The sequence below is a fragment of the Gossypium arboreum genome, chromosome 4 (assembly GCF_025698485.1).
Source record: "Gossypium arboreum isolate Shixiya-1 chromosome 4, ASM2569848v2, whole genome shotgun sequence".
NCBI classification, from domain to species: Eukaryota; Viridiplantae; Streptophyta; class Magnoliopsida; order Malvales; family Malvaceae; genus Gossypium; species Gossypium arboreum.
In genome coordinates, this window is record NC_069073.1 from 111178359 (window position 1) to 111206323 (window position 27965).

Genomic DNA, 27965 nt, shown 5'->3' on the forward strand with positions numbered 1-27965 from the left:
TACGAACTACATTCTTTATTAAATTATTTTTCTATACAACATATTGTTGAAAATTTTAGTTATTTAATACAAGCCTATTAGTTATAATTTATTAAAAATTATCTTAATTAAAATATTAGTTCAATAAAATATTTAAATTTCACATGAAAAATCTATTTAAATAATCTTCAATGAGTGGAATTAAAAACATCAATTCAATAAACTATTAAGTTCCTTAATTAAATATTGTATTATGAATTTAGAACATAATAAATTTATAAATTGATTACTTGAATTTAATAACTCATGATAAATTAATTAATTTAATTTGATAATTCATACCGATTAATTGAATTTGTTAGATCTATAAATTTCATGATTAATCATGTGAAATAATGTAAAATAAAAAATGCATAAAAATATTAATTTTGTTGATTTGATTTCTATTCTCATTTTTAACACAACGCACACTTTTTTTTTTAAAAGGAAATTCATGATAAGAATTATATTGTAAGTTTGTACCTATTATCATGCTGATGTTTGAGAACCATCTCTTTATAAATAAAATCTTAATAGACAAGTGAGATTGATAAAGAGAGTTAACTATGTTAACTATGTAAATATAATTTTATGTGTTATAAATTATATAATATATAAAAAATACAATATAATATATTATAAAATTAAAAATCAATAAACTTAATCAAAATTTAAAAAAGAGTATTAATTTTTTTTTGTCCAAATCCACCCCCGCCTGGTATAACAGATGGTGAGATTTGGACTGATAGTTGGATCCATTTAACTTAATTTTTAAGTAAAGAAGGAAAAAATTCAGGGCAAGAGTGGGCTATGGTTTAAAGTGTACGTGAGAGGGAAAGCGTGGCACGTGGGAGATTTCAAAAATCTAGGGTTTTGGGGCAGTGACGGGCAGGAGAAAAGCCCCCCTGCCCGTTTTCCTCAGTGCTGTGTTTTCATCCCGCTTCCTTCCCATCATTCGAAATTGATTATATAAATACTCAAATCATCAAATCTATCTCTTCAATCCATAGCTCCCCCATTTCTTCGCCGATTCTCTCTCTCTCGCTCTCTTTTCAAATTTTTCCTCTCATTCTTTTTTATCTTTGGGTAACCACAAGCCAAAACACACACACACACACACACACACACACACACACACTACACTAGGAAGAGAGTTTTCGTGAGAGAGAGAAACCCTAAGTTATCTCTGCCGTTTCTGTTTTTGTGATTTTGAAATCCCCTGCTTGGAGACTCATTTCAGGTTTCAATCTTTGCTTCAACTTTGTCTTTGCCTTTTCATCTCTGTTTTAGTATCAGATCTATGCTTCTTTACATGTATTTCAGTGGGTTTTTCTTAGGGTTTTTGGTTCAGCTTTAGAAATCACTGTTTCGTTCCGTCTTTGAAATCTATGGATCTCGGTCTGGTTTTTCTTTTTGTCTGTTTATCGTCTACTATATGTTGTTCTTTATTTTTGGATTGTTTGTTTCCCTCTTTTTAAGATTATAGTTTTTGTGTTATGGTATGTTTCTTTTAAATCTTTGCTTAGCAGAATACTGTTTGATTTATGTGATTGTGCAAACGGGAATTGAAGGACTTTTTGGTTTATAAAAAAAGACCCTTGAAAGTCTAATTTCTAATGTTTTTATTTCGTCTTATACCTTGAACTTCGAAAGCAAATAATAGAACAACACCATTTCAAGGGGGATAATGATTGGGGAATTACCTTTGGACACAAAAAGTTACTGCATGTACTCGAAAGCTGAATATTCTTATTAAGTATAGGGATTTAATTGCGTTTTAGGGGAAAGCATGGTTTCACTGTTAAAGCGAGTTGTCACTGTTAGTCCTGCCTATCAACTGCAGTGGTGCTCGACTCTATGTTTAACTTAGTAAATGCTGGTCTATATTTGTTGGATAACTTGTATTGATCTATATTTGCTGGACAACTTGTGTGGTTTGGTAAGCTTATTCCATCAATATCTTCTCCAAGGGTCCCATCATGCTCAGAGCCTTTTGTGACCTTTTGACCTTGTTCGATTATAACCTGCTACAATCTCTATTAATGGATTTGTATCCTTGTCACCAATGCTGATTAGTGTTTTATGTTTATCAATTGCAGTGTAGTTAAAATGGCCATGGAGATCACTCAGTTTCTGCTGGCTGCCCAATCGGCAGATGCAAAAGTTCGGACAGAGGCAGAGGCTAGACTTAGGCAGTTCCAGGAGCAGAACATGCCTGTTTTCCTTCTTTCATTGTCAGTTGAGCTTTCAAATGATGACAAACCTGTTGAGTCCCGTAGATTGGCTGGTATTGTGCTTAAGAATTCATTAGATGCCAAAGATGCTATTAGGAAGGAACAACTTGTTCAACAATGGATGGCAATCGACATTTCTATTAAGTCTCAAATCAAAGACTCTCTGTTGAGGACCCTTGGTTCATCTGTACCTGAGGCAAGGCACACTGCTGCTCAAGTTATTGCGAAAATTGCTTCAATTGAGATTCCTCGGAAGCAGTGGCCTGAACTCATTGGGTCATTGCTGAACAATATGACCCAGCAAGACAAGCCTGCAGCCTTGAAACAAGCAACCTTGGAAGCACTGGGATATGTTTGTGAAGAAATATCTCATCAGGACCTTGTGCAAGATGAAGTCAATGCTGTTCTCACTGCTGTTGTTCAAGGGATGAACCTAGCTGAACATGGTCCCGAAGTTCGGCTTGCAGCAACCAAGGCTCTGTATAATGCTTTAGAGTTTGCACAGACCAACTTTGAGAATGAGATGGAGCGGAATTACATCATGAAGGTTGTATGTGACACTGCCATGTCCAAAGAGGTGGAAATCAGGCAGGCTGCTTTTGAGTGTCTTGTTGCAATAGCGTCAGCATATTATGAGGTGCTTGAGCCTTACATGCAAACCCTATTTCAGCTTACATCAAATGCTGTAAAGGGCGATGAAGAGACTGTTGCTCTCCAAGCTATTGAGTTTTGGAGCTCTATCTGTGATGAAGAGATTGAACTTCAGGAGTTTGAGAGTCCTGAAAGTGGTGATTCTGGACCTCCGCATTCGGGTTTCATTGAGAAGGCTTTACCGTCTCTTGTTCCTTTGTTGTTGGAAACTTTACTGAAGCAGGAAGAGGATCAAGATCAGGATGATACAATCTGGAATATATCTATGGCTGGTGGGACTTGTCTGGGTCTTGTTGCCAGAACGGTTGGAGATGCTATAGTGCCTCTTGTAATGCCATTTGTGGAATCTAACATTTTGAAGCAAGATTGGCGTTGTAGAGAGGCAGCCACTTATGCATTTGGATCTATCCTTGAAGGTCCAACTGTTGAGAAGCTCTCCCCTTTGGTACAGGCGGGTCTGGACTTTTTGCTTAATACTATGAAGGATGGGAACAACCATGTGAAGGACACAACTGCTTGGACTCTTAGTCGCATTTTTGAGTTGCTGCACAGTCCAGCTAGCGGATTTTCTATCATTTCCCCTGAGAATCTCAAACGAGTTGTGGGTGTGTTGTTAGAGAGCATTAAAGATGCTCCCAATGTAGCTGAGAAAGTTTGTGGGGCAATCTATTACCTTGTCCAAGGCTATGAGGATGCAGGGCCTAGTGCCTCTCTTTTGTCACCATATCTCACTGACATAATTAGTTGTCTGATTTCAACTGCTGATCGGACAGATGGGGGTGACTCCAAGCTTAGGTCTTCTGCTTATGAAACCTTGAATGAAGTTGTGAGATGTTCTAACATTGCTGAAACATCTTCCATTATAGCACAGCTACTACCAGTCATCATGAATAAGTTGGGCCAGACTATGGATATTCAGATTGTGTCATCAGATGACAGGGAAAAGCAAGGGGACTTGCAAGCCTCTCTTTGTGGTGTTTTGCAGGTTATCATCCAGAAACTTAGCAGCACAGATGAAACCAAAACAATCATACTTCAGGCGGCTGATCAGATCATGCTTCTGTTCCTCAAGGTGTTTGGCTGCCGTAGCTCTACTGTTCACGAGGAAGCAATGCTTGCAATAGGTGCTCTTGCCTATGCCACTGGATCTCAGTTTGAGAAGTACATGCCTGAGTTCTATAAGTATCTTGAGATGGGACTGCAGAATTTTGAGGAATACCAGGTTTGTGGAATCACAGTTGGGGTTGTTGGTGATATCTGCCGTGCCTTGGATGACAAGGTCTTACCTTATTGTGATGGCATCATGGGTCTTCTTTTAAAGGATCTTGCTAGTTCAGAACTTCACCGGTCTGTAAAGCCTCCCATATTCTCTTGCTTTGGGGACATTGCTCTTGCAATAGGAGAGCACTTTGAGAAGTATGTCCCGTATGCTTTGCCCATGATGCAGGGAGCAGCTGAAATATGTGCCAAGATGGAAACAGCTGATGAGGAGATGGTGGATTATGGCAACCAGCTCCGACGAAGTATTTTTGAAGCTTATTCGGGTATCCTCCAAGGTTTTAAGACCGTGAAGCCTGATGTGATGTTGCCCTATGCCCAACATCTTTTGAAGTTTATAGAATTGGTCTCTAGAGACAATCAAAGGTAGTTCTATATTCTTTATTTCCTCTTTGGTGCACTGATGCTTAGCCTTTGGGATCATCTGTAGTTAAAATATGTTTCCATGTTTGCAGGGATGAAAGTGTGACAAAAGCTGCGGTTGCTGTTATGGGTGATCTTGCAGATGCTCTTGGATCCAACATAAAGCTTTTGCTTAAAGACTGCTTGTTTTACGATGAATTTCTATGTGAATGTCTCCGATCTGATGATGAGCAGCTGAAGGAGACTGCAGGTTGGACCCAGGGTATGATTCAACGCGTCATGGTTTTATGAGCTTGAAATTTAGGGCTGAAGGTAAAAGTTGATATCTTGGTCTGTCCTTTTTGCTTGCTATAAAGCTGCTGTCCATCTAGTTCTGGTAAAGGTTTTTCGTAAGGGTCGGGAACCGAAAGTGGTTTACTACATGTAGCTGTGCATTTATTATTTGCAGATTCGGGTTTTGAATTTATCAGGGTTTTCTTAATCCTCATGTGATTGGGTAGAGAAAGTTTAAGTGCTGGCATTGTTCGAGGCCTTTATGTGAAGGTGGTCCAAAAAAAACTTGTGAAACAGTTTTTTTTTTTTTAATTATCTAAATGCATCCTCTAAATCGGTTGTTTGTCGAGTTAATTTCTCTCCCTGATTGCATTGGTTTAATTTCTCATTGAATTGAACAAACTGGATTTTCGTGTGGTTCTGTAAAAAGGATGTATACATACATGAATGATCATCCTAAATAATAATAATTTAGAGCTTGCATGTATGTACAATGCAACTAATTATAACTATTGAAACATGCATCACTGTAAGTCTAGCAAATCATTTTCCTAATTGAAACAACAAATTTTTAACTTTTTCAAAATTTTTAAATTCAATTCTAAATCAGTCTGATAGTATTTTTCATTAAAATGTAGATGATAATAATTTAAATTTAAAAAAAAAAAAATCTTTTTCCGGAATTTATGGCAGATATGATTGCTTTATACGATCACTGTGCTTAACGACAAATACAATGTATCACAACAATATTTAAATACGTAAGGATGAAGTTACCTACAACTCTCTGCTAACTTTTCTCTTTGAATGATATTATTACATTTACTCATTTTAATAGATTTCCAAATAATTTGGATTTTTTTTCTCTTTTTTATTAATTAAACATTTTAATATTGGGGGCGTGGTGTGTCCAGGAAAATGTAAACTAAAGCCACTAATGGTGTGCAAGTGCAACCATAATTATCTCTTGCATAACATAATTAATTAAGCTAAATTATTCATATATGTTGTTTTTTTTAATAGGTCAAATATGTCGTTATTTTTTTAAGACTTAGAGAAGTAGATTGATTTTAAATAAAGTTTTAAAACACATTTAATAAGATAAATTTTTACTAATATATTAAGGAAAATATGTTTAATTAGACACGTCTTTTTTAAAAATTTCAAAAGACACTTTCAGCTGAGTGTGTTTTAATACTCTCTCTTCAAACTTAATCTATTTCCTTAAATCTTAAAAAAAAAAAAAAACCTATTTAACCAGTATATATATATCCACAATTTATCCATAAAAAAGAACACTTGACCACTGATCCAACTTTCTTAAGTAATTTAGCTTAAAGCGACCTGGTCAGTGGTAAGCTAATTTGATCTGCTTCATCTTCTTTATATTATAATATTATACGATGATGATCACAAGGAAATTGATTATCCAGTGGTTATCTTCCTGATTTAGCGAAACCAATTTACCATGAAAAGGAATGTAAAATTCACCCACTAACTCTCCTCATTAGAAAATACATAAAATATGGATTAAATAAAATTTTCCAAGAAATAGCACCTCTAAAAACCTGCCAAGCAAGGAAGAAGACCCAACAGGGAACCTTGATGGAATAATATATCTTTTAAAGATTTGATTGCAAATTCTTTTCTTTAATCCTGATATTATTTTATTCATTTGCCAAATTGTTCCTACATGTTTATCTCCTACTTTATATATACATATGCCAAAATTCAAAGCAAAACAAATTTTGCTCTTAACATCACAAAGATGATGCAATCACAAGACTTTACCCCTTCATGGCCATTGGTGAATTCAACTATAGATCAATTAGAACCCTATGGTTTTAATATGGCTGTCCATTTTGATGCTGCTTCTTCATTCCATACCAGTGTGGATTCCTTCTTCTCCAATGAAATTTTACCATTTTCACCCTATGATTTTGATGACGATCTGCTTCGGGTCACAGTACCATGGGAGGATATTTCAGCACCCTTGGCAGGGCTTGATTCTATGTTGACTGATGGGGTTGAAGAAAGTTTTCCTTTGTCCTCTCAAAGGCAAGATGTATGGAGTCCTTGTTCATCTATAAGATCCAGCGAGGCCTCGACCGATACGATGCAATCGCCACTTACTATGCCAGTCCTAGGAGAAGAAGCCATGGCAATTGATAATCAGTTGCCCTTATTTCATCTGCTCAAGGCTCATGGAGACGCTACAGAGAAGAACCAGACAGACCTTGCAGAGGTAATCTTAAGGTGTGTGAGTGAGAAAGGTAATCCAGTTGGTGAAACTTTGGAACGGATTGCATTCAATTTATCACAAGATATTCAAAACCAAAACAATTATTATCTAATGCAAGAGTCTAGCAAGAACTTTGAGGTTGCCTTCAGGACTTTCTACCAGATATTCCCATATGGAAGGTTGGCTCATTTTGCTGCTACCTCGGCAATCCTCGAAGCCATACCCAACGATGCAGAGCAGCTACACATCGTTGATTTTGACCTTGGAGTCGGGATCCAATGGCCTTCATTGATTGAGGCCATAGCAGGACATTGGCAACATAAGACATTGAGACTGACTTCAATAAAATTGGGAAATGATCACTCTCCATGGAGATTTCAACACACAAGAAGGCTACTTTGTGACCATGCTAGGTCCTTTGGCCTAAACTTTAAAGTTGAAGAAATCGGAATACATGATTTGGTGAATGAGTTCATGGCAATAAAGAAACAAGGTGGTGGTACTAAAGAATGGTTGGCATTCAATTGCATGGTGGGACTCCCACACATGGGCAAAAACAAGAGCAGGAAGCTTGTAAATGAGTTCCTAGGCATAGCTAAACAATTATTGACAAGTTGTGGTGACAATACAAGAACAACAAAAAGGGGAATTATAACGCTTGGTGAAGGAGATGCTTGTGAGAAACTTAAAGATGGTACGGGCTCAAGTTTTGGGGCATATTTTAATGCGCAATTGATGCACTACCAAGCTACTATGGAATCAATGGAATCCAACATGGCAAAGCACCTGGTCCAAGCAAGACTGGCAATGGAGTGTTTGTTTGTAGGGCCTAATATCTGTGCACAAGCTTGGTTCCAAAAATGGAAGGAGATGAATGAAACATGCTATTTCCAGGCAGGGACGACATTGGAAGGATTGAAGGTAAGCAGAGGTAGAGTAATGGAAGCTAAAGAAATGGTGAAAGAAAGGGAAAATTCTTATGAGGTGAGTATTGGAGGGGATTCTGGAAATGAGTTAACCTTGGACTGGAGAGGAATTACACTGGTCAAAGTTTCCTCCTGGAGAAATTAAAGCTAATTCTTCTTTTTAGTACTTAGAGGTAAATTACGAAGACTAGAAGGATTGTTTATGCAAAAATTGTATAATTAGCGAAAACAGTAGAACAAATTTCATTTCCATATTTTGTTGCTTGATTTGTTTTAGTGAAATTTACAAACCCCATTTAACTCTCCATATTTATTTTTTTTTCAACTTAATCCTAATTTTTAATTAAATTTGGTATTAATCTTTTAAAAGAATCAAATATTTTTAATAAAAATGTTGACTAAATTATTAATATTTTAATGATGTTGGTGTAGTAACTTGCATGACACTCTACATCTATTTCATGTTGATATGTCACTATTTATCTTATATGTCATGTTAATAATAATTTAAAATTAAAAAATTTAAAAATTCAAAATTAAAAATTAAAATTAAAAATTAAAAAATATAAAATTATTCATAAAGATTCAAAAAAATTAGCATGAAGTATACATGAATTACCATACAAGCTATCGTGTCTAAAATTTAATGTCTTAATATTTGATTATTTTTAAAAGATTGAGAACCAAATTAACTAAAAATGAAGAATAATGCTCAAATTAACAAAAGATGCAAACGTTAAAGGATTAAATTTGTCATTACACCATAAGTCGATTAATAATAAAAATATTTCGTCGACAGCAGGATTCGAACCTGCGCAGGCAATGCCCAACAGATTTCGAGTCTGTCTCCTTAACCACTCGGACATATCGACACTTTCGGTTTTTTAACGAATATATTTTAAAAATAATCTTTTTCACTCTTGGCTCAAATTTGAAGAAAGGAGTACCAAAAACCTAGAGAATGGAGGGATTCTTGAAGACGATAGACATAGAGTAGCTGATAAATATACGCAACAGTGACATCTGTAGCATCCTGGGAGTTTCCAGTCAACTGTATTTTTTGTGGAACTAGGTATCTTTTTGCTTTTTTAATTCCAAAAAATTGAGTGGTGATGGCTATGGATTATGAAGCTATCCTTTCCAAAGTTATGTTTTCCCTGAGTTCATGCCCAATGAATGAAACCGTTCAACGTTTAACATCCGAAAATGGGTAGTTAAGATGATAGCATTATTTATAAGGATTCTCCTTGATTCAAGTTTGTGATTACATATAGTGGATAGAGTCTTGAAATATAAAGGTGGTAGACAAGTTTGAATTTGACGCACCAAAGCTGACATCTTTTGATGCTTGTGATGGTAATAATTCCCATTAGTCATGACACATGCTTCCTCTCAGTTGAGATATCTAACCAAAATTTATGTAATATTATGTGTTTCTCATGCTTCCATCAAGCATTATGAGTGATACATGATTTGATGGTTGTGTTGGCTTTTTTTTGTTGATAATGAATCAAATTTCTTTTTGTTAAAATGCCTAAATTTGTTGGCTAACCTGGAACATGCATATGAGATTTATTTATAAAATCTCCTTTGCAAGCTTGGTAAGATTATCAATTAAGAGGACCCTAATTACTTACTCTTTGTTCCAAGTGCAGAATGGAAATTGCATCACAAGTAAATCATAATAACAGGATAGTTGGCCAATTATAACGATCCAACTTCATTCTTACATAAAATGATGTAAAAAGTGGTCCATCATAGTACAGTATAAACTCATGTTGTTGCTTCTATGTTCCTCCACTGCAACAATAAAGTCTCTGCCGAATTTGGGATCTTCTTTCTACATAGCAGACTGGAGACCTTGAAATTTCTCTTCAGTAACTTTTAGAGAATTTGACAAGCAGGCCCTTACCAAATCTTTGTCTTTGTAAGCATTGCAGACATAGGTTATAAAATCTTCATATTTCTGCACCCCCAAGTTTTTAGAGGGTTAGAGAAAGAAACAAAGGTGCAGGTGATGATGAATAGAGAGAGAGGAGGGACTAACATCATAGAGAGGTTGATTGTTCACTGTCACCCAGGGGACATATAAATGTTTTGGATTGAGATGATCAGTTTCAGTAGCATACTGCAGTAAAAGCTGCATTTACATTCAATTTGCATTTCTTGTTACCGATGTATGTTTGAAAAAAAACCTACCCCGTCACATTAAATTAAACTCAACTACCTGCATGTGCATTTTGCTTGAAAAATGTAAGGTGCTATTAAATGTAAAACTACAGAAAACTGTCGTGTAATTGATGAATTTATATCTAATTGATTATGAACATCAAGTTTCATGTTGAAGAAGCTTGCCTTTCTTCCATATCCACTGTCATAGCAGTCTTGATGAGTTTCTGATCCATACCGGATCTAGTAGAGCAGGCTTTCCACACTGCTTCCATACCGTCAAGTGCTGATTATCCTTGATGGGAAGGCCTTGATTTTCAATACAGTAGATAAAGTTGAAATGCTTTCTCTGTGGTATTAAATACAGAGTTAAATGAGTAAAGGATCCACCTACTTCTCTGTGGTAACCGAGTTCATTTATTTTTAAAACTTAAGAAAATTTTGCTCTAATTTCTGATCATTTTAAGGAATCTACTTGCTTCCTTGTGCTAAAAGGAAGGGTTTTCAGGGACGAGAACGGTGACTTACCGGATCAGGCCAGATGCTGATGGCGCAGGCATGTATAGTGTTGAGGTAACATTCATCTTCACCGTGCTTGATTTACAAAAAAGAAAAATAAAAAAAGGTGTTAAAATTACAAAGCAATGAAACTTCTGATTAGATGTTATGGAAGTAGTAGATCTCAACCTGGAAAATGATGGTCTTGTTAGGTTTTACATATTGAGCATTGCCCCATGGAGCTAGCCTGAGATTGATAATATTGAGAAGATCAGTGTTGAAGACCTTCACAAGTTGACTTACAATGAAACTCCGGCAATATGGACATAGAGACTCATAATACAGAGACAAATGAACCTTCTTTGGTTTGATATGAGATTGAGCTTTGGTGACATTGTTATCTGGAGAGGAATGAGATTGATAGATGAAAATGAAGTTTACAAGGAGAAGAAGGTAGAGTAACTTAGAAAATGACATTTTCTAGGGTCATAATAAGCTCTCAAACATTTACATGTATAGTTGCTTATGAATGATATATCTATGCCCCACAATTGCTTTATTTTGTATTAATAGCAATGGCTATGGTCCCCCTATTTAATCTTTAGTATCTATCTTCATACAGCCATAAACCAAGGTTTCTGTTGTGACAATTTGCACAGGCTTTGCCTGGAAGCAGCCATATTTTCAAGTAAAACTTATTCAAACAAAACAACCAAAAGAATGTTGATCTTTCATTCATAGAATAGAAGACACCGTAAACATATCACCTGTAACATGTCATATATGTAAAAGATATCAACGATAATGATAACTAGAAGCTGGTTTTATTACATGTAGTTGGTGAATTGTGAAGCAGCTGTAATGGACAAAGCACAAGTTCTGGCCTCTTTCAAGGTTCTATCCCAAATTTGCAATTTCACTAGCATAGCATCCTGGATGTATTCTGTTTGCCATCTCATCATGGGTTGAGCTGACACTGGTTGCTTGTGTTTTGCATGCTTCTGGTTTATCGGCACCTTTATAAGCTTCACAGACATATTTCACAAAATTTTCAAAGTCCTGCACCATGATATAAAATTATTGAAGTTACTTGTCCACAAATATGTTACTTCACAATCACACAAAGAGACAGAAACTCACATCTTTGAGTGGCTGATTATCCACCACCACCCATGGCACATACTCATGAGGTGGCTTTAGCTTTGCGGTCTCATTAGCATATTGTAGCAGAAGCTTAAGTCCATATCCAGAAGTATAGCATTTGTTGATTCTGTGAGCACTCATTCCCAGCTTTTCACTGCATTGTTTCCACATTGCTGCTCTGTTCTTAACCAGCCGTTTCTTTGAGCTTTGTTGCTCCGTGCAGCGAATAAAATCAAAGTGCTTTTTCTGCAACACAATACACTAATTGAACACAAAGATGAATCCGAATCTGAATCCAAATCCAAATAGGCTAATATAGTTTACCACATCAGGCCAGTAGTAGATGACACAGCTATGTATAGTATTTAAGTAGCATTCATCTTCTCCATGCTGCACATTGTTGCAAGGCATAAACATGAAAAATATACATTAATCAAGAAAATATACATTCAAATGAAGAATGGAATTCGAACCTGGCAATGGGGTTCATCGCCAAGAATGTCAGCATTGCCCCAAGGGACTAATTTTAGATTGACAATGGTATACAGATCACTGAGGAAGACCTTTACAAGGTCATTTGTGATAAAGTCGGCACAATATGGGCATAAAGATTCATAGTACAGAGCCAAAGTGACCTTATCACTTGTATTGGTAGGAGGCAATATATTAACATTACCATTAGCTAAAGAGGAATGAGTTGGAGAAATAAACATGAATGGCAGAGCAACCAGAATAAAGAAGATAAATTGTTGAAGATAACCCATTTTTTAAAGAGCTTTTTGTACAATGCTGAACCTCCATTATGGAAGGGCTTTTATAGCTGAGAACTGGGGATGATATGACTAACTATAGTGCTTCTTTCACTTTCAATAAACCACGTCACAAGTGGATCCTGTTTATAGGTAGTTGATAGAGACAATCAACATTGTTTATGTATCTAATACAAGTTTGAATCACATGCAGTAGGTTGCGTGTTGATGACAAGTATGATTCAAAAGCAAATATTTTTGTCAATTTATCAATTATTTTTGAAGTTAAATTTAGTCATTAACTTTTAAAAATAATTCAAATTGTTTTTCTTTAACATAAATGCTGACTAAAATATTAATTTTCAAGGGCATTGACATGATATCTCATGTAGTAATTCATTTGTATTTTAAATTGATTGACACTATTTATCTTATATGTCACGTCAATAAATAATTTAAAAATAATAAAAGTATAAAAATTCAAAACTCAAATAAAATTATAAAAAATTCATAAAATTCAACAAAAAAAGCATGAAGTACACATGTATTACCACATTGAAAATTTAACATTTTAGTTGGTATTTTCATTAAAAAAATCAATTTGACTCTTTTTAAAATGTTGAGAGCAAAATTTAACTAAAAAAAAGAACAAGAAACAAAATACGTAAACATTAAAAGCTAAAATTGACACCATATCTTAACCAATTTATATATATTTCTTTTACATTATGCTTACAGGAGAAAATGAATTGATTTGTTTTTATAAATACCATTATTTTTCTTAAAAATCTTGTGTCTAGCAAAATGGATACGGGAATATAATCTCCAAAATTTCTTCAAATATATAGAAATTTTAAAAAAAAAATCTAATCATACCAATTTTGAATACATATCCATATTCACACCCACACCTAAATCCGAATATCACATCACTAAGCACAACTCAAAAAGGTATTATTAAGATAGGCTATTTGAACTTACCTGCGATGACCTCAATGCTGATATCTTTACTTAAAAAAATGCTTCGAGTCTCAAATTTGTAAGGTGGAATTGGTTAAGTGCAGTTTTCAAACATGAAAAGCAAATCCATATTTGTTAAATTGTGATTCTATTGGCAAATTCCCTTGAATAATAAGATTCTTTCATTTTTTCTCAGTAAGTTTAAATTGTTGAAACTCCTGAATTGGATGATGCTACTTGCCTACTCAAGTCATTATACATATGTAGTAGTCTTGAGCCTACAATCTGTAGGTGATCAAAGCAAATATTAACCTAAATGATGCAATTATTGGTGGAGAGAAAAATTGAAGATGGTCTTCACATGTGATGCTAGCAGTATTTGAGTAATACCACCAGCCATGGAGTATAATGGTATGGGGTGAGCATTGCTATATGCCAACTCAAGTTTACCATGCCGATTAAGGTTTTAATTTGATTGGTATGAGCATTATTGTCAATGCAAAAGGATGTGGGTTCGAGTGCAACTCCTATTTATGGGTTGAGAAGGGGCTATGAGTAATTCTAGGCATTGTCTCAAAAGAACAAATATAATTATTTACTTGGAATGCAAATCAATCCGATAATTGAGAGTGGAACTATGAAATTTTGGTTATAAAATATAAAAATTTAAATATAATTCATGTAATATCCCGAAATAGGGCCAAAACGGAATAGTGGTTGTAAAACCACAAATCCGAGGTAGAAAAATTTATTTTATTATTATTTTGAGTTTCATGGTATGATTGCATGATTGTGTGAAAATTTCGTGATGAAATTCTATGCATAAATTGCTTAAGTTGAGGTTAGGGACTAAATCGAATAATTTGCAAAACTTGCATTCTAGAAGTTTTAGTATGAAATTACTTTGGAATATTAATTAGGAGGTTTAAATAACAATTTGACCAATTTTAAGTTCATGGACAAAAGTTAGGACATGGAAGGAATTTTTGAAAGTTTAGTAAGGAGGGTAATTTGGTCATTTGGATATTAAATGAATTAAAAGGAAAAATAACACAAAAATGGTCATCTTCTCAATTAGTTTCTGCCGATTTTTGCTCTCCTCCATAGCTGGGGTTTCTTCAACTTTCAAGCTTCATAGTAAGTGATTCCAAGCCCCGTTTTTAATGATCTTTACGTTTTTGGAGTCCCGGTAACTTGATTAAGCTTATTCTAGCAATAATTCAACCTAGGGTTCATTTTTAGAAAAATACCCATGGCTGAAATTTGTGTATTTTGGTGTTTTATGATAGAATATGAGGTTTTAAATTATGTTAAACAACTTATGCTACTCGGTTTTAAGTGAAAACGAGTAAAAGGGCTTAAATTGAAAAAAAAATACCAATAGTCATAAGTATATGTTAGAGTGTGATTTTGATATTGCCATAGAAGGGAAAAATTATCAGCATGTCATAAAACATAAGAAAATAGGATGAAATTTAATTTACGAGCCTTGGGGCAAAAGTGCAAATATGTGAAAGTTTAGGGGTAAAAATATAATTTTGCCAAAGTTTTGGTCAAGGACTGTTTTAATAAATGTGAATATTAAATAAGTTAAAATTCCTATTATAGATCAAGAAGAACGAAATTCAGGAGTAGATCGGGGAAAAGAAAAAGTAAAGGATTAAATTGTAAAGTTTAGTCACATTTTGTATCAAGGTAAGTTCTGATAAATAAATGCAATATTATTTTATTTTACATTATTATTGTCAATTTCCAGCATTTATATATTTATGTTCTTAGTATTCCGAGTGGTGTAATATAAGTTTAGTAACACCTTGCTTGACCGTGACGGTTTCAAGCGTGGGGTTCTGATACTAATAAATTTAACACCCCCATGCCAAACCGCCACCGAGTCAAGCTTGAGGTGTTACTAAACTTATCTTACCTTTAAACAACTCTAAACCACTTATTTTAATTTTCGAATAAACTATTTTTCAAGGCCATGGTTGCTTAAAAATTCATTTCTTAAGTTTAAAAACTCAAAATTAAGATCCGTAAATTTTTCCTGAAACTAGACTCATATATCTATCTACTAATTTTTTTCTAGAATTTTTTACTTGGCCAATTAGTACAGTTTATTAGTTAAAGTTTTCCCTATTTCAAAACTTGACTGCACTGACCTCTTCTTACTACAAACCATGTTTCTTCCTGTAAAAAATTCATATGACTAAGCCGTTTGTTTCTATTAAAACTAGATTCAACAAGGATTCTAACCATATAAATTAAACCTTCTAATTAGTTTTCTACAATTTATGGTGAATTTCCAAAGTTGAAACAGGGGATCCAGAAATTGCTCTGACCCTGTTTCACTAAAACTCAGATATCTCATAAAATATAATACCTTTACCTGTTTTGCTTATTTCATAAGAAAATATACATAATAAGCTTTAATTTCATATATTATTCATCTTCAAACTATGTTTCTACAATTTTTAGTGATTTTTCAAATTTACGTCATTTCTGTTACTTGAATCTGTTTTTAGGTTACTTTCACATTTTTCATAATTTTCATGTGATAATCACCATTCAATCATACATATTATTAAACATGTATATCATCGGCTATTTTATTAGCTAATCACTAGCAAGTATTTACACATCATTCATTGTTCATATTATGCCAAAAGTAGCTAAGTTTCTATACATGCCATACCCAAAACAAAACGTCTAATTATACCGAGTTATTTCTTTGATAGTGTGATCAGCCTCCGACGTTTTCTTCGATCCCCGAGTGACTAGATAAGTACTATAAGAAGAAGAAAATAAAGAGATTAAGCACTAGGCTTAGTAAGCTTACAAGCAAATAAATCACAACATTCAACATAATGGATAATTATGCATAATATCATCTAACATCATAAATTTCTTTACTTCTCAATTTCTATCTTCTTCTTTATTCCCTTACCTTCATTCTTACCGGCCTTTCCTTTTCATAAGTATAATCTACTTTTCCTTTCCTGTTAATTCACTGTAATTTAACTCAGATCCTGACCCGCTGAACCACTCCTAATACTAAGGATACTAGGTCGCTCCTCGCTCATCAATATCTCGCCAATGCCATGTCTTTGACATGGACTTACATGAATTATTCATGTCTCCAATGCCATATATAATATGGACTTACATGGCTCAATCCTGCTCCAAAGCCATATTTCTAATGTGGACTTACATGGCTCATTTCTGCTCATTCTCACAACCCTAATATCCTAACATTCCTAGGGTTCAACCGGCTTTTAACACTTTTCCTCTCACATCGCACCTTAAACTCGACTTTTAAATATTTTCATAACATAAATATATAAATGCTGAAATTGACAATAATAATGTAAAATAAAATAATATTGCATTCATTTATCAGAATTTACCTTGATACAAAATGTGACTAAACTTTACAATTTAGTCCTTTACTTTTTCTTTTCCCGATCTACTCCTCTAATTTCGCTCTTCTTGATCTATAATAGAATTTTAACTTATTTAATATTCACATTTATTAAAACAGTCCTTGACCCAAACTTTGGCAAAATTATATTTTTACCCCTAAACTTTCACATATTTGCACTTTTGCCCCAAGGCTCGTAAATTAAACTTCATCCTATTTTCTTATGTTTTATGACATGCTGATAATTTTTCCTTCTATGGCAATATCAAAATCACACTCTAACATATACTTATGACTATTGGTATTTTTTTCAATTTAAGCTCCTTTTACTGCTTTCACTTAAAACCGAGTAGCATAAGTTGTTTAACATAATTTAAAACCTCATATTCTATCATAAACACCAAAATACACAAATTTCAGCCATGGGTATTTTTCTAAAATGAACCCTAGGTTGAATTATTGCTAGAATAAGCTTAATCAAGTTAATGGACTCCAAAACGAAGATCATTAAAACGGGCTTGGAATCACTTACTATGAAGCTTGAAAGTTGAAGAAACCCCAGCTATGGAGGAGAGCAAAAATCGACAGAAACTAATTGAGAAGATGACTATTTTTGTGTTATTTTTCCCTTTTTAATTCATTTAATATCCAAATGACCAAATTACCCCTCCTTACTAAATTTTCAAAAATTCCTTCCATGTCCTAACTTTTGTCCATGAACTTAAAATTGGTCAAATTGTTATTTAAACCCTCCTAATTAATATTCCAAAGTAATTTCATACTAAAAACTTCTAGAATGCAAGTTTTGCAAATTATTCGATTTAGTCCCTAACCTCAACTTAAGCACTTTATGCATAGAATTTCATCACGAAATTTTCACACAATCATGCAATCATACCATGAAACTCAAAATAATAATAAAATAAATTTTTCTACCTCGAATTTGTGGTTTCGCAACCACTATTCCGTTTAGGCCCTATTTCGGGATATTACAATTCATACATCGAAGCATAAATATTTTTATACAGGTTAAACTTGCGGATTGATCTCATCTCTTGAAAATGAGTGATTACTTTTGATCAATGGACCTAATGATGAGGTTCAAACAAATAAAATTTAAAGTGTGTAAATAATTTATTTACTCAATAATTTTAGGCATTATTCACGATTTAGCCTCTAAATTATACTTTATTTTATTTTATTTTGGTATCTAAATTTTTTTAGTCCTATTTTAGTACTTAAACTTTGTGTCGTTACTCGTTTTAGTACCTCACAACTGTCACGGGGTTAGACCTTTCGTCTCGCAATCCGTGCGGCCTTAGGCAATTTGCTCTTCCAAACTCGCCCAAATCAGCCTTTACTCAAATGAGGATTCCCTAAGAACTCCTCCAAGGCACCAACTCGTATAGCGGAAGCAAACTTGTGCCAAAAGAAGCTTATAAGAACAACAGAAAGCCACAGAAAAGATCGCACACAAGGTGTTTGAGTAAATGCTCTCAGAACTCTATTACTTTTAAGAATTCTCAGATACAATGGATGATTTACAAGTGAGGGGGAGGCTCTCTATTTATAGTTGAGCTCCCCCAAAACCGACGGACAAGATACATTCACATCGACGGACAAGATTAACCATATCCCATGATTTAAGGGATTTACAAGATATTGCCATATCAAATCCTATCTAATCTTACAATATATGATTCCCTCTATCTTTAAGATTAGTTACCATAATTGCTTAAGTTGTCATATCTTCGCTATCAGGCCAACCAGGCTTCAATCTGACAGGCTTCTCCATCAATTTCTTAAATCGGGCCAGCTCTCGTGGGCTAAATGATCCCCATCTTATTGACAGACCTCCATGGGGCGCATCTTGTGCAATGGTCACGGGCCTCTAAATTATACTTTTTTTATTTTATTTTGGTATCTAAATTTTTTTAGTCCTATTTTAGTACTTAAACTTTGTGTCGTTACTCGTTTTAGTACCTCACAACTAACAGCATTAAAAAAAATAGTCATCCGATCAAAACATGTCACATCATCGATGACATGGTAAGTTAATTAGTGATATGACGTGTTGATCGATGATGATGTGGCATGTAAACCAATAAAAAATCATCAAAATTTTTAAATTTTATTTAAAATAAAAACTTGCAAAAATTATAAAAAAATAGAACTTAGTAAAAATTATTTAGAAAATCTTAAAATTTATTTAATTATATAAAAACATGTAAAAATTATTTAAAACTATTAAAAGTTGTAAAATTTCCTGGAAAAATTTAAAAATTCTTTAAAAATTGTTAAAATTATTAAGAATTATTAATTTCTTTAAAAATTTGTAAAATTAATTATTAAGATAGAGAGTACAATATTATTCAAATAAAGAGATTAATGATTGATCCCTATGCGAATGGGTTCGCAGTGATAGATTTCATGCATTATAATGTTAATTAGGCCTCCACCTCCCTTTGTAGTGGAAATTTTTCAATAAAATGCTTGTGAAGTTTTGGTAAATAGCCTAAACTTTGAATTCAAATATTAGAATAGAATTTCAAGAAGAATTGTAAAAATTATTGTAATTTTAAATTTCTTATGACTTTCACAATTTTAAATAATCTTTGCAATCTTTAATTTTTAATGATTTTCACATTTTTACATTTAAAAAATTATAGTTTTTATAATGGTTAAAAATATTAAGAATTTATAAAAAATTATAAAATTGTAATTTTTTTACAAGTTTAACAAATTTTTTACATTTTAGAACTTTTAATATTTTTATATATTTTATATATTCAAAACAAATTTTAAAATTTTTTACTAATTTTTATAATTTATTTATAATTTTGTAATTTTTTAAATAATTTTTGATTGATCAACGATTGGTCAATGCAAGTCAAAGCTTAATTAATGCGCTACATCACTAGTCACCTTATCATGTCATCGGTCAATACACCATGTCACTTGTCAACTTGCCATGTCATCAATGATGTGGCACATTTTTGATTGATCAACTTTTTTAAAATGTTGTTATTGTAAAGTACTAAAATAGAACAATAAAATTTAAATACCAAAGTAAAAAATGAATATTATGTAACGATTAAATTATAAATAAAGCCATAATTTTATAATAAATTATATGCTAATGCCATCATTAGTTGTATTGAAATTAGATTGCTAGCATTCCTTATTAAAAATATACATGAGAGAGTAACTATTTATGAGTTTGGTAGGGTTTAGATCTTATTTTTAAAAAAATTTCAAGCTCGAGTGGTGAAATTTGTCTAAATGATTTATTTTATTATTTAAAAATTATAAAATAACTAAATATTAATATAGAATGAGTAAATATTTAGTAGATTAACAATATAAATTTTTTATTTTACAAAAAGTCTTAAAAAAATTGACACGTTATATATTATTTTTAAACAAGTTAAGCTTAAGCCGAGTGAATCAGAATTTAAAAATCTAAGCTAATTAAAAAATCTAAGCTCAAGCTCGGCTGGTTTGAAGGACAAGTGGAATCCAATAACCTAAAAATAATTGGAAGGAAAGCCCAAAAATGGTTATGTAACCAATTATATTTTGGGTCATACGAGAATCCAATAGCTCAAAACAAATAGGCCTAAGCTTTTTTGTAAAACCTCTTCGGCCTTTCACTCTTGTTATTTGGAAAGGACATACTATCCCAAATCTTCTCGGTTAGCAGTTGCTCTCCTCCATTGCCGAATAGCTAAACTCCATTCCCCTTAACCTCACTAAAACCCTAAACCCTTTGAAGCAAACCTCCCCCCATGGCTTCAATCAACTTCAATCCCTTCGAAAGTTGGTTCAGGAAACCTCAAAACCCAATCCAACCCATCAACCTTCTCTCACTCGCCCACTCATTCCGCTCCAAAACATTCTCTTCCTCTCCCAATTTCGCTTCTATAAACTTCTCCAGCCCCTTCAACAAAAAACCCAAGAAATCCGACTCGGATTCCGACACAACCGGACCGTACAAGCAGATGCTGGACCAGTTCTTTTGGGAATGCGAGAACCTCCCTGATTACAGGCACACTCCGGAGGTCGAAAAGATTTTGGATGAGGACCCCGTTTTCGAGAAGAAAGAGAATCCAACAGAAGAGGAAATTAAAGAGAATGAAAAATGGTGGCGTGATTTCAGGGCAAGTCCCGTGGTTCAGTTTTTGGCTAGAGCTGAGGAAATTGCTGACGAGATCAATAGAACGGAGCTTAAAGAAAATGAAGAGCCGTTCAGGAAGGAAGATAAGAAACTGTGGCAAGCGCTTCCACATGTGATTGGGTTGGATGGGAGGCCTATGCCTAGAAAAGCTATCAAGACCAGAGAAGAGAGCGATGATAAGTTTTGGGATTTCACGAAACAGTTCTTTTTTGGGCTTTGGGGGTTCCGCCAGAGACCTTATCCACCTGGTAAACCCATTGATGTTGCTCAAGCTATTGGGTATAAGCGGCTCGAGAAGCGTTACTATGACTGTAAGTTCGGTTCATGTATTAGTTCCGAGAGTGGTTTTTAGTGGTTTAGTTTCTATGTGGAAATGTACATTGTTGATTTGCCTGGCTCTGCTACAAATTGCTTTAGAATTTTTTGAGTTATTTTGTGGATACAGTTATCATGAGAAGTGGAGGCTGGTACTACAAAGATCGACTGGGGCGCACCCGAGGTCCTTGTGAGTTAATAACCCTCAAAACAGCTTGGGGTGCTGGGATTATTGATAAACACACTTTTATTTGGGGAGAGGACATGGATGAATGGGCACCAATTCATATGGTTTATGGCTTGGAACCAGCAATAGCCACTTGGGAAGGTTTGGTTTTTTTTCCTTTTTTACTTACGCTTTTCATTTTCATTTTAATCTTGTTTATTGTATCTGGAAATAGGTGCCCAAGGGTCCACTGGGAATCCTCTTTCATAGTTTCAGTAGATATCATGTAATATCCCTTACCCGTACCCGAGGTCAGGATAAGGTACGAAGCGTTACCGGACAAACATACAAACATTAAACTAAAATACGGGTCATAAAATTTCATTCATATTTCAAAAAGTTTATTTACTTACACATAGTTCCTTATTTGAGTCTACGAAGCCCAAAACATACTTTAGAAAGTGTTCAGTACTAAACCGAGAACTTACGAAAATCTTAAAAATTTCATGCTTTAAGGCTCCACATGCCCGTGTCCCAAAGTCGTGTTCCATACGCGGTTGAGACACATGGTCGTGTCTCTGCCTGTGTGGAATATACCTAGACTATTTTTCAAGCTTTGGTCAACCTTAATCTCTTACACACTTATACAAAATCAAAAGCATATAACATGGTATTCATTTAATGATTGAATATTCTCAATTAAACCACAAACATAGCATTTGTATATCATCATACATGTGTCTCTTATACTCATTTTACCTTGTTTATTATAGTACCACTTATACATTTATACCAAGAATATCATCTTACTAAATAACTTCAGCTTAATCATCAAGTATTCATATTTAAAACTAGATCATATCTTTATAAAATACCACAATTCAGATGCGCAAAATAACATGTTTGCCTGAAACATTTCAATTCAACTCCATACCCAACAAGCATTACATTGAGACTAGTCATATATATATATACATGTAATGATACATTTCATTCTCTTTCTGTTTTCTTATAAACACATCATTTATTTTATTATATCAATATTTTATATACCATAGTTTCCATGTATTCCACATATATTTATTTTCCTCTTCCTCCTCTCTATTTCACATCCTTAATGTATATAGCATTCTTGTAAGTATGATTTCACAATTTACTAATAAATGCTCACATCAAACTGTCCACACGAGTTATAGTCACTTACTTATTTATAATTAACGCCCCCGTACCCGAAGCCATCGCCGGAGTCAAGCACGAAGTGTTACTAAACTTAATTCATCAGTTAAACAACTTAAATAACTTATTACCATGACAACCAAGCATATGCACATCACCAATATCAAACATAACATAAATAGCTAGATTTATAAATCAGAATCATTAGCTCACTAAAGACTAATATATTTGGCCAAATAATAATAACACATATTATAAAATTAGGTCCCTATACATGCCACTCACTTGATAAATTTAGCATATGTGTTTATACTGCAAGGTGTTGACTTGATAGTGTGATGCTGCCTCCGACGATCTTCAACCCTGAACTAACCTGACAATACTAAAAGAAATGGAAAGGAGGGGGGTAAGCTTTATGCTTAGTAAGCTCACATGAAATAATAATAAGCAATTTACTAGCATGCTTCCCACAATAAAACTAACTCATTTGTACATTTACACATGTTCTGGTTAAGCTGTTTGTTGAGTAATAGTCACTAAATCATTTATATTTAGAGTTACGGAACTCCAAATTAAGATCCGTAAATTTTCTCAAAAACTAGACTCATATATCTTTTCACCATAAAATTTTCAGAATTTTTAGTCCAGCCAATAAATACAGTTTATTATTCAAAATCTCCCCTGTTTTGCTGTTTAACAGTTTCGACCTTTCTTCACTAAAATTTATTTATCTTATAGTACAAAACCCGGATGATGTTCTCGTTTGTTTTTATTAAAAGTAGACTCATCCAAGATTCTAGGCATATAAATTATACCCCAAAATTATTTTTCTATAATTTTTAACAATTTTTTTAAGTCAGAACAGGGAATCTCGAATTCATTCAGACACTGTCTCACAAGAATTCAAATATCACATAATATGGAATTCTTTTGCTTTCCCTGTTTCTTTTATGTGAAAATAGACTCAATAAACTTTAATTACATATTTTGTTTGAAATTTAATTCAACTTACATAATTTTTGGTAAATTTTCAAATTCATGCACTATTGTTGTCAAACACTGTTTTACTACTAAAGTTCACTTTTCCACAATTTCAGTTAATCCCTCCCATTTTACCGAGGTTCGCTCAAATATCGAGCATATTGCTCATAAATTCAAATAAACATATACTTGCACTTGTTCATCACATAATCACTTTCACATTTATTTTCACTTAATCGATTTCCCGTTGAACTCATCGGAATAATAACAGATACACAATTGCCTGCACATTTTCTCATTTTCACACTTGTAGCAGAAGCTATTTGGTACGCATAGTAGCCTGCACTTAGTATTACACATGCGACCAATTATCCGGTACACGTAGTAGCCTGCACTTAGTACTACACACATGATCGAAGTTATCAGGTATGCATAGTAGCCTGCACTTATTCATCACAAAATTCACAAAGCAATACATAGAAAGTCTCTCGTTGAACACTTCGGATCAATCCTCGATACTTGGTGGTTTCAGCACATAGCTCCACCCATCATATAGTTCGGCTCTCTTGTACACATGGTGAACACTCAGTACCACCCATGTGACCTAGCCAATTTATCTTGTAACTCTCTTGTCTACATGGTGTCCTTCACCTGGAACCACGCATGCGACCTAGTTACATATATCCCGTAGCTCTCTTGTCTACATGATGTACACATAGTATCACCCATGCGACCTGGCTACATCATAATGTCTTGTAGCTCTCTTGTACACATGATGTGCACTCAGCCCCATACATGTGACCTAGTTACATACTATCTGTATCATCCAATTTTTCCGAAGGTTCAACCGGGATTTCTCTCTCTTTTTCAACAATTTCACCGATCAAGTAATTATCCACAAACATATTTCCAATATTATTATAAAATATTATAATACAAGTAATATTGATGTATTACTTACATATAAACTTACATCTCATTTAATATCGAGGCAATAACATTAAATTACACATTGCCTTATTAAAAATCATATGAACTTACAATTTCCCATAATATCCATAATCATAGAAATCACATTTATGTATGATAATTAAATGCACTTCATGTACCATAGACATATTTTTAAATCAATTCATAAACTTGGCACCATAATCATTTAATTTAACATAATTCAATTAATTCACTAAATTTAACTTTCAAATATAAATTACAACATTATTGTTGTATTATTATCATATAACTTACATACTTTCAACATCTCGAAATCATAATAAATATATCAATTTTACATTGAAACATGCATAAATTAATGCTTATTATACATATGAACTTACCTTGATACTAAAACGGTCATTTTACCAACTTTCCAAATTTTAGATTTTTCTCTCATTCTAGGTTCAAATCTCGTTTTTCGAGATTTAAAACATTATATTTTATTTATTTAATTAATATACTATTCAAAACAGTCCTTAACTCAAACTTTGACAAAATTACAATTTTGCTCCTAAACTTTTACATATTTACACTTTTGCCCCTAGGCTCGGGAATTAAACTTCATCCCTTATTCTTATGTTTTATGACATGCTGATCACTTTTCCCTTCTATGGCAACATCAAATTCTCACTTTAACATATACTTATAACTATTAGGTATTTTTACCGATTAAGCCCTTTTACTCGTTTTCACTCAAAACCGAGTAGCACAAGTTGTCTAACATAATTTAAAACCTCATATTCTATCATAAAACACCAAAATACACGAATTTCACCTATGGGTATTTTTCCAAATGCGAACCCTAGGTTGAATTATTGCTAGCATAAGCTTAATCAAGTTACCGGGATTCCAAAAACGTAAAGAACTTGAAAAACGGGGCTAGAACGGACTTACTATTGAGCTTGGAAAGCTTGAAAACCCTAGCCATGGCTTCCCCTATGCTAATTTCGGCCTCCATGAAAAAGATGAGTCAAATTTGGCTTTATTTTTCCTTTTTATTTCTTTTAATTACCAAATGACCAAAATGCCCTTCCTTACTAAACTTTCAAAAATTCCATCCATGTCCAATTTTTGTCCACAAACTTCAAAATGGTTTAATTACCATTTAAGGACCTTTGATTTAAAAACTCATAACAATTAAACACTTCTAACATGTAAAACTCAACTTTTGCACTTTTTACAATTTAGTCCTTTTGACCAAATTGAGTGCCCAAACGTCGAAATTTTTGAACGAAATTTTCACGAAATCATTCCGTGAAATCGTAGACCATAAAAATATAATAAAAATAAAATTTTTCTCGTCGAATTTGTGGTCCTGAAACCACTGTTCCGACTAAGCCCAAAATCAGGATGTTACATATCACCTCGTTAATGTTTTGTTAGCGTTCTTTGAGTGTAATAGCAAAATGCAGTACCAAATGGTATTAGTTATCCATGTTGAATACAAATTTGATGAACTAAATTCGAGGTGTATTGTCTTCACACGTGATTAAGTGATTTTTCTAGGAATTTAAATGAACATGGGATGCAATTTCAACAAGATTAAATCCGTTTAAGATGCTATGATGTTTACGTAGTTAAGGCCTGCCTTTAGTATATAATACAATACCTTTATTCTCCTTTTTTTTTTCCCATGAACTCCTTTTAAACATTGTGATCTATTGAATAGAAGATTCAAAACTTCCAGGTTATCTGTTTCAATCATTTGGAATTGGGAGCCAAACCTCCTTTATACCGTTTAGGCATTATTTTTTTTATCTTGGAGATACTGTCAAATGCACTATATTTAGATGAGTATTGTCTAGGCAACGACCATTTTCCTATGTACATCATCACAAAAATATTTTCTGAATGGTCTGTTTCAGTTATCTGGTTGATTTACTATCGTTTTGTGTTGATCATCAGTTAGGCTTGGTGCAGCAGCAACAGCTTTCCTTCACAAACTTCAGAAAGGTATACCTCCTTGGGTTCCCCTTAAAGGACACGAGGAGAAAACTTATAAGCAGCTTCAACATGAAGCTATAGAGAGCAAAAGACGTGATTTGGCCGTTTTAAAAGCTAATGATGGCATATGGCCTGGTGTTAGAATACCTAGCCATGCCCTATTTCTTTGGGCTGGTGGCTCTGAAATGACAACTCTATTGGAAGCTGATTATATGCCAAATAAATACATCTCAAAAGATCTTCGGTATTACGTCTCTTTTTTCTAGCCTACCTTATCTGGTTTTGAAGATATTTGTACATCATATTGCTGAAATTACTTCTTTTTTATTATTATTATTTATTTATTTATGGTTATTATCTTATATATCGAGAAAAATGTTAATAATTTAGTTGCTTCTGTGAGGCAGGCAAAAGTTGGCTAAAGTTATCCCTGGGTTAAGGCCATGGGAAGTTTTAAGTGTTGAGCAAGCAATGGATGAGATTACCTATGGTGGAGAGTGGTATCGTGAGCCTCTTGGTACCTACACAACTGGTCCTCCGTACATTAGACATTGGAATAAGGATGTCAAGGTAGGGTGTAATCTCTTCCGAGTACGATGTTGGTCAAGTTGCAAGTTTGATAACTAAAGTATCTAGCCTGCTTTCAATGTATACTAGTTCTTTTTATTGGGACGATCATCCTAGGAATTGTTAAAGATGCTTTTGTTAAAATAACATGTTATGGTAATTGTTAAAGTATCTATTCTTCTGTTATAACCTTTGTTCTTTGTATACTTGCAGAGAATATTCCGAATCTTTTACAACCTTAGCAGCCAAGTTTTTAACAAACTAGACAGGACAGTTCCTGGTTTCAATGCAATAATGGAGAAAGTACAGGCTGATTCTGCTGCGAGGGATGCTAGACGGAAGGAGAAAAGGGAAGCACAAAAGAAGGCTGAGGCGGAAGCTATGTATGGTCGAAGAGAGAATGATCCATAGCGTAACTACCATATAAGGAAGTTAACTCTGATTGGTAAGGTCTGACTTGACTTCCTGTAGGTTTTATATTGATAACCAATCAACCCCATTGAATTTGATCTCATATATCACCGAAAGGAGATGGTTTCTGATTCTTTTGAGAACGTAGGCATAGTTTTCGTTTTAAATGATATATGGTGATCAATGTTGAACTCTTGTAGGGGATACACTTGCTTTTTTGACAATGTATTGATTCCAATGCTGATCAATGAAGATCCGACTTTTTGGAATATAGAAGCGCCTGCCTATGTATTGTTTAGAGGATTATTTCGAA

The 27965-nt window shown here is 33.7% G+C and overlaps 5 protein-coding genes, 1 long non-coding RNA gene and 1 other non-coding gene across 8 annotated transcripts; 3 read left to right on the forward strand and 4 right to left on the reverse strand.

Annotated features, from left to right (window-relative positions):
- Positions 1–770: 770 nt before the first annotated feature.
- LOC108460308 (importin subunit beta-1) lies at positions 771–5171 on the forward strand. The gene is made up of 3 exons (XM_017759756.2): positions 771–1258; positions 2118–4547; positions 4637–5171. Exons 2-3 carry the CDS (start codon positions 2128–2130, stop codon positions 4833–4835), a joined length of 2619 nt encoding a protein of 872 aa, XP_017615245.1. The 5' UTR covers positions 771–1258; positions 2118–2127; the 3' UTR covers positions 4836–5171.
- A 1268-nt stretch (positions 5172–6439) lies between these two features.
- LOC108458653 (protein NODULATION SIGNALING PATHWAY 2-like) lies at positions 6440–8292 on the forward strand. Its single transcript, XM_017758058.2, has one exon. It carries the CDS (start codon positions 6511–6513, stop codon positions 8128–8130), a length of 1620 nt encoding a protein of 539 aa, XP_017613547.1. The 5' UTR covers positions 6440–6510; the 3' UTR covers positions 8131–8292.
- A 483-nt stretch (positions 8293–8775) lies between these two features.
- TRNAS-CGA (transfer RNA serine (anticodon CGA)) lies at positions 8776–8857 on the reverse strand. The gene has a single exon. It is a non-coding gene; the product is annotated as a tRNA-Ser (tRNA).
- Positions 8858–9624: 767 nt separating this feature from the next.
- Positions 9625–11210, reverse strand: LOC108458432 (gamma-interferon-responsive lysosomal thiol protein-like). The gene is made up of 5 exons (XM_017757825.2): positions 10842–11210; positions 10683–10748; positions 10363–10503; positions 10033–10125; positions 9625–9951 (listed from the first exon to the last, which is right to left on the reverse strand). Exons 1-5 carry the CDS (start codon positions 11127–11129, stop codon positions 9826–9828), a joined length of 714 nt encoding a protein of 237 aa, XP_017613314.2. The 5' UTR covers positions 11130–11210; the 3' UTR covers positions 9625–9825.
- A 137-nt stretch (positions 11211–11347) lies between these two features.
- On the reverse strand, positions 11348–12593 carry LOC108458431 (gamma-interferon-responsive lysosomal thiol protein-like). The gene is made up of 4 exons (XM_017757824.2): positions 12269–12593; positions 12120–12185; positions 11793–12041; positions 11348–11711 (listed from the first exon to the last, which is right to left on the reverse strand). Exons 1-4 carry the CDS (start codon positions 12557–12559, stop codon positions 11550–11552), a joined length of 768 nt encoding a protein of 255 aa, XP_017613313.1. The 5' UTR covers positions 12560–12593; the 3' UTR covers positions 11348–11549.
- A 3489-nt stretch (positions 12594–16082) lies between these two features.
- LOC128291844 (uncharacterized) lies at positions 16083–17537 on the reverse strand. The gene is made up of 2 exons (XR_008281780.1): positions 17455–17537; positions 16083–16289 (listed from the first exon to the last, which is right to left on the reverse strand). It is a non-coding gene; the product is annotated as an uncharacterized LOC128291844 (long non-coding RNA).
- Positions 17538–20533: 2996 nt separating this feature from the next.
- Positions 20534–27928, forward strand: LOC108460551 (protein TIC 56, chloroplastic-like). Of its 2 annotated transcripts, XM_017760079.2 has the most exons (6): positions 20534–21410; positions 21545–21742; positions 26636–26918; positions 27082–27244; positions 27455–27686; positions 27853–27928. In XM_017760079.2, the coding sequence occupies exons 1-5, from the start codon at positions 20711–20713 to the stop codon at positions 27650–27652; spliced, it is 1542 nt and encodes a 513-aa protein (XP_017615568.1). In that variant the 5' UTR covers positions 20534–20710; the 3' UTR covers positions 27653–27686; positions 27853–27928. The 2 variants fall into 2 exon arrangements, with proteins under 2 accessions (XP_017615568.1, XP_017615567.1); XM_017760078.2 differs by having other exon boundaries at positions 20537–21410; positions 27455–27928.
- Positions 27929–27965: the final 37 nt, after the last annotated feature.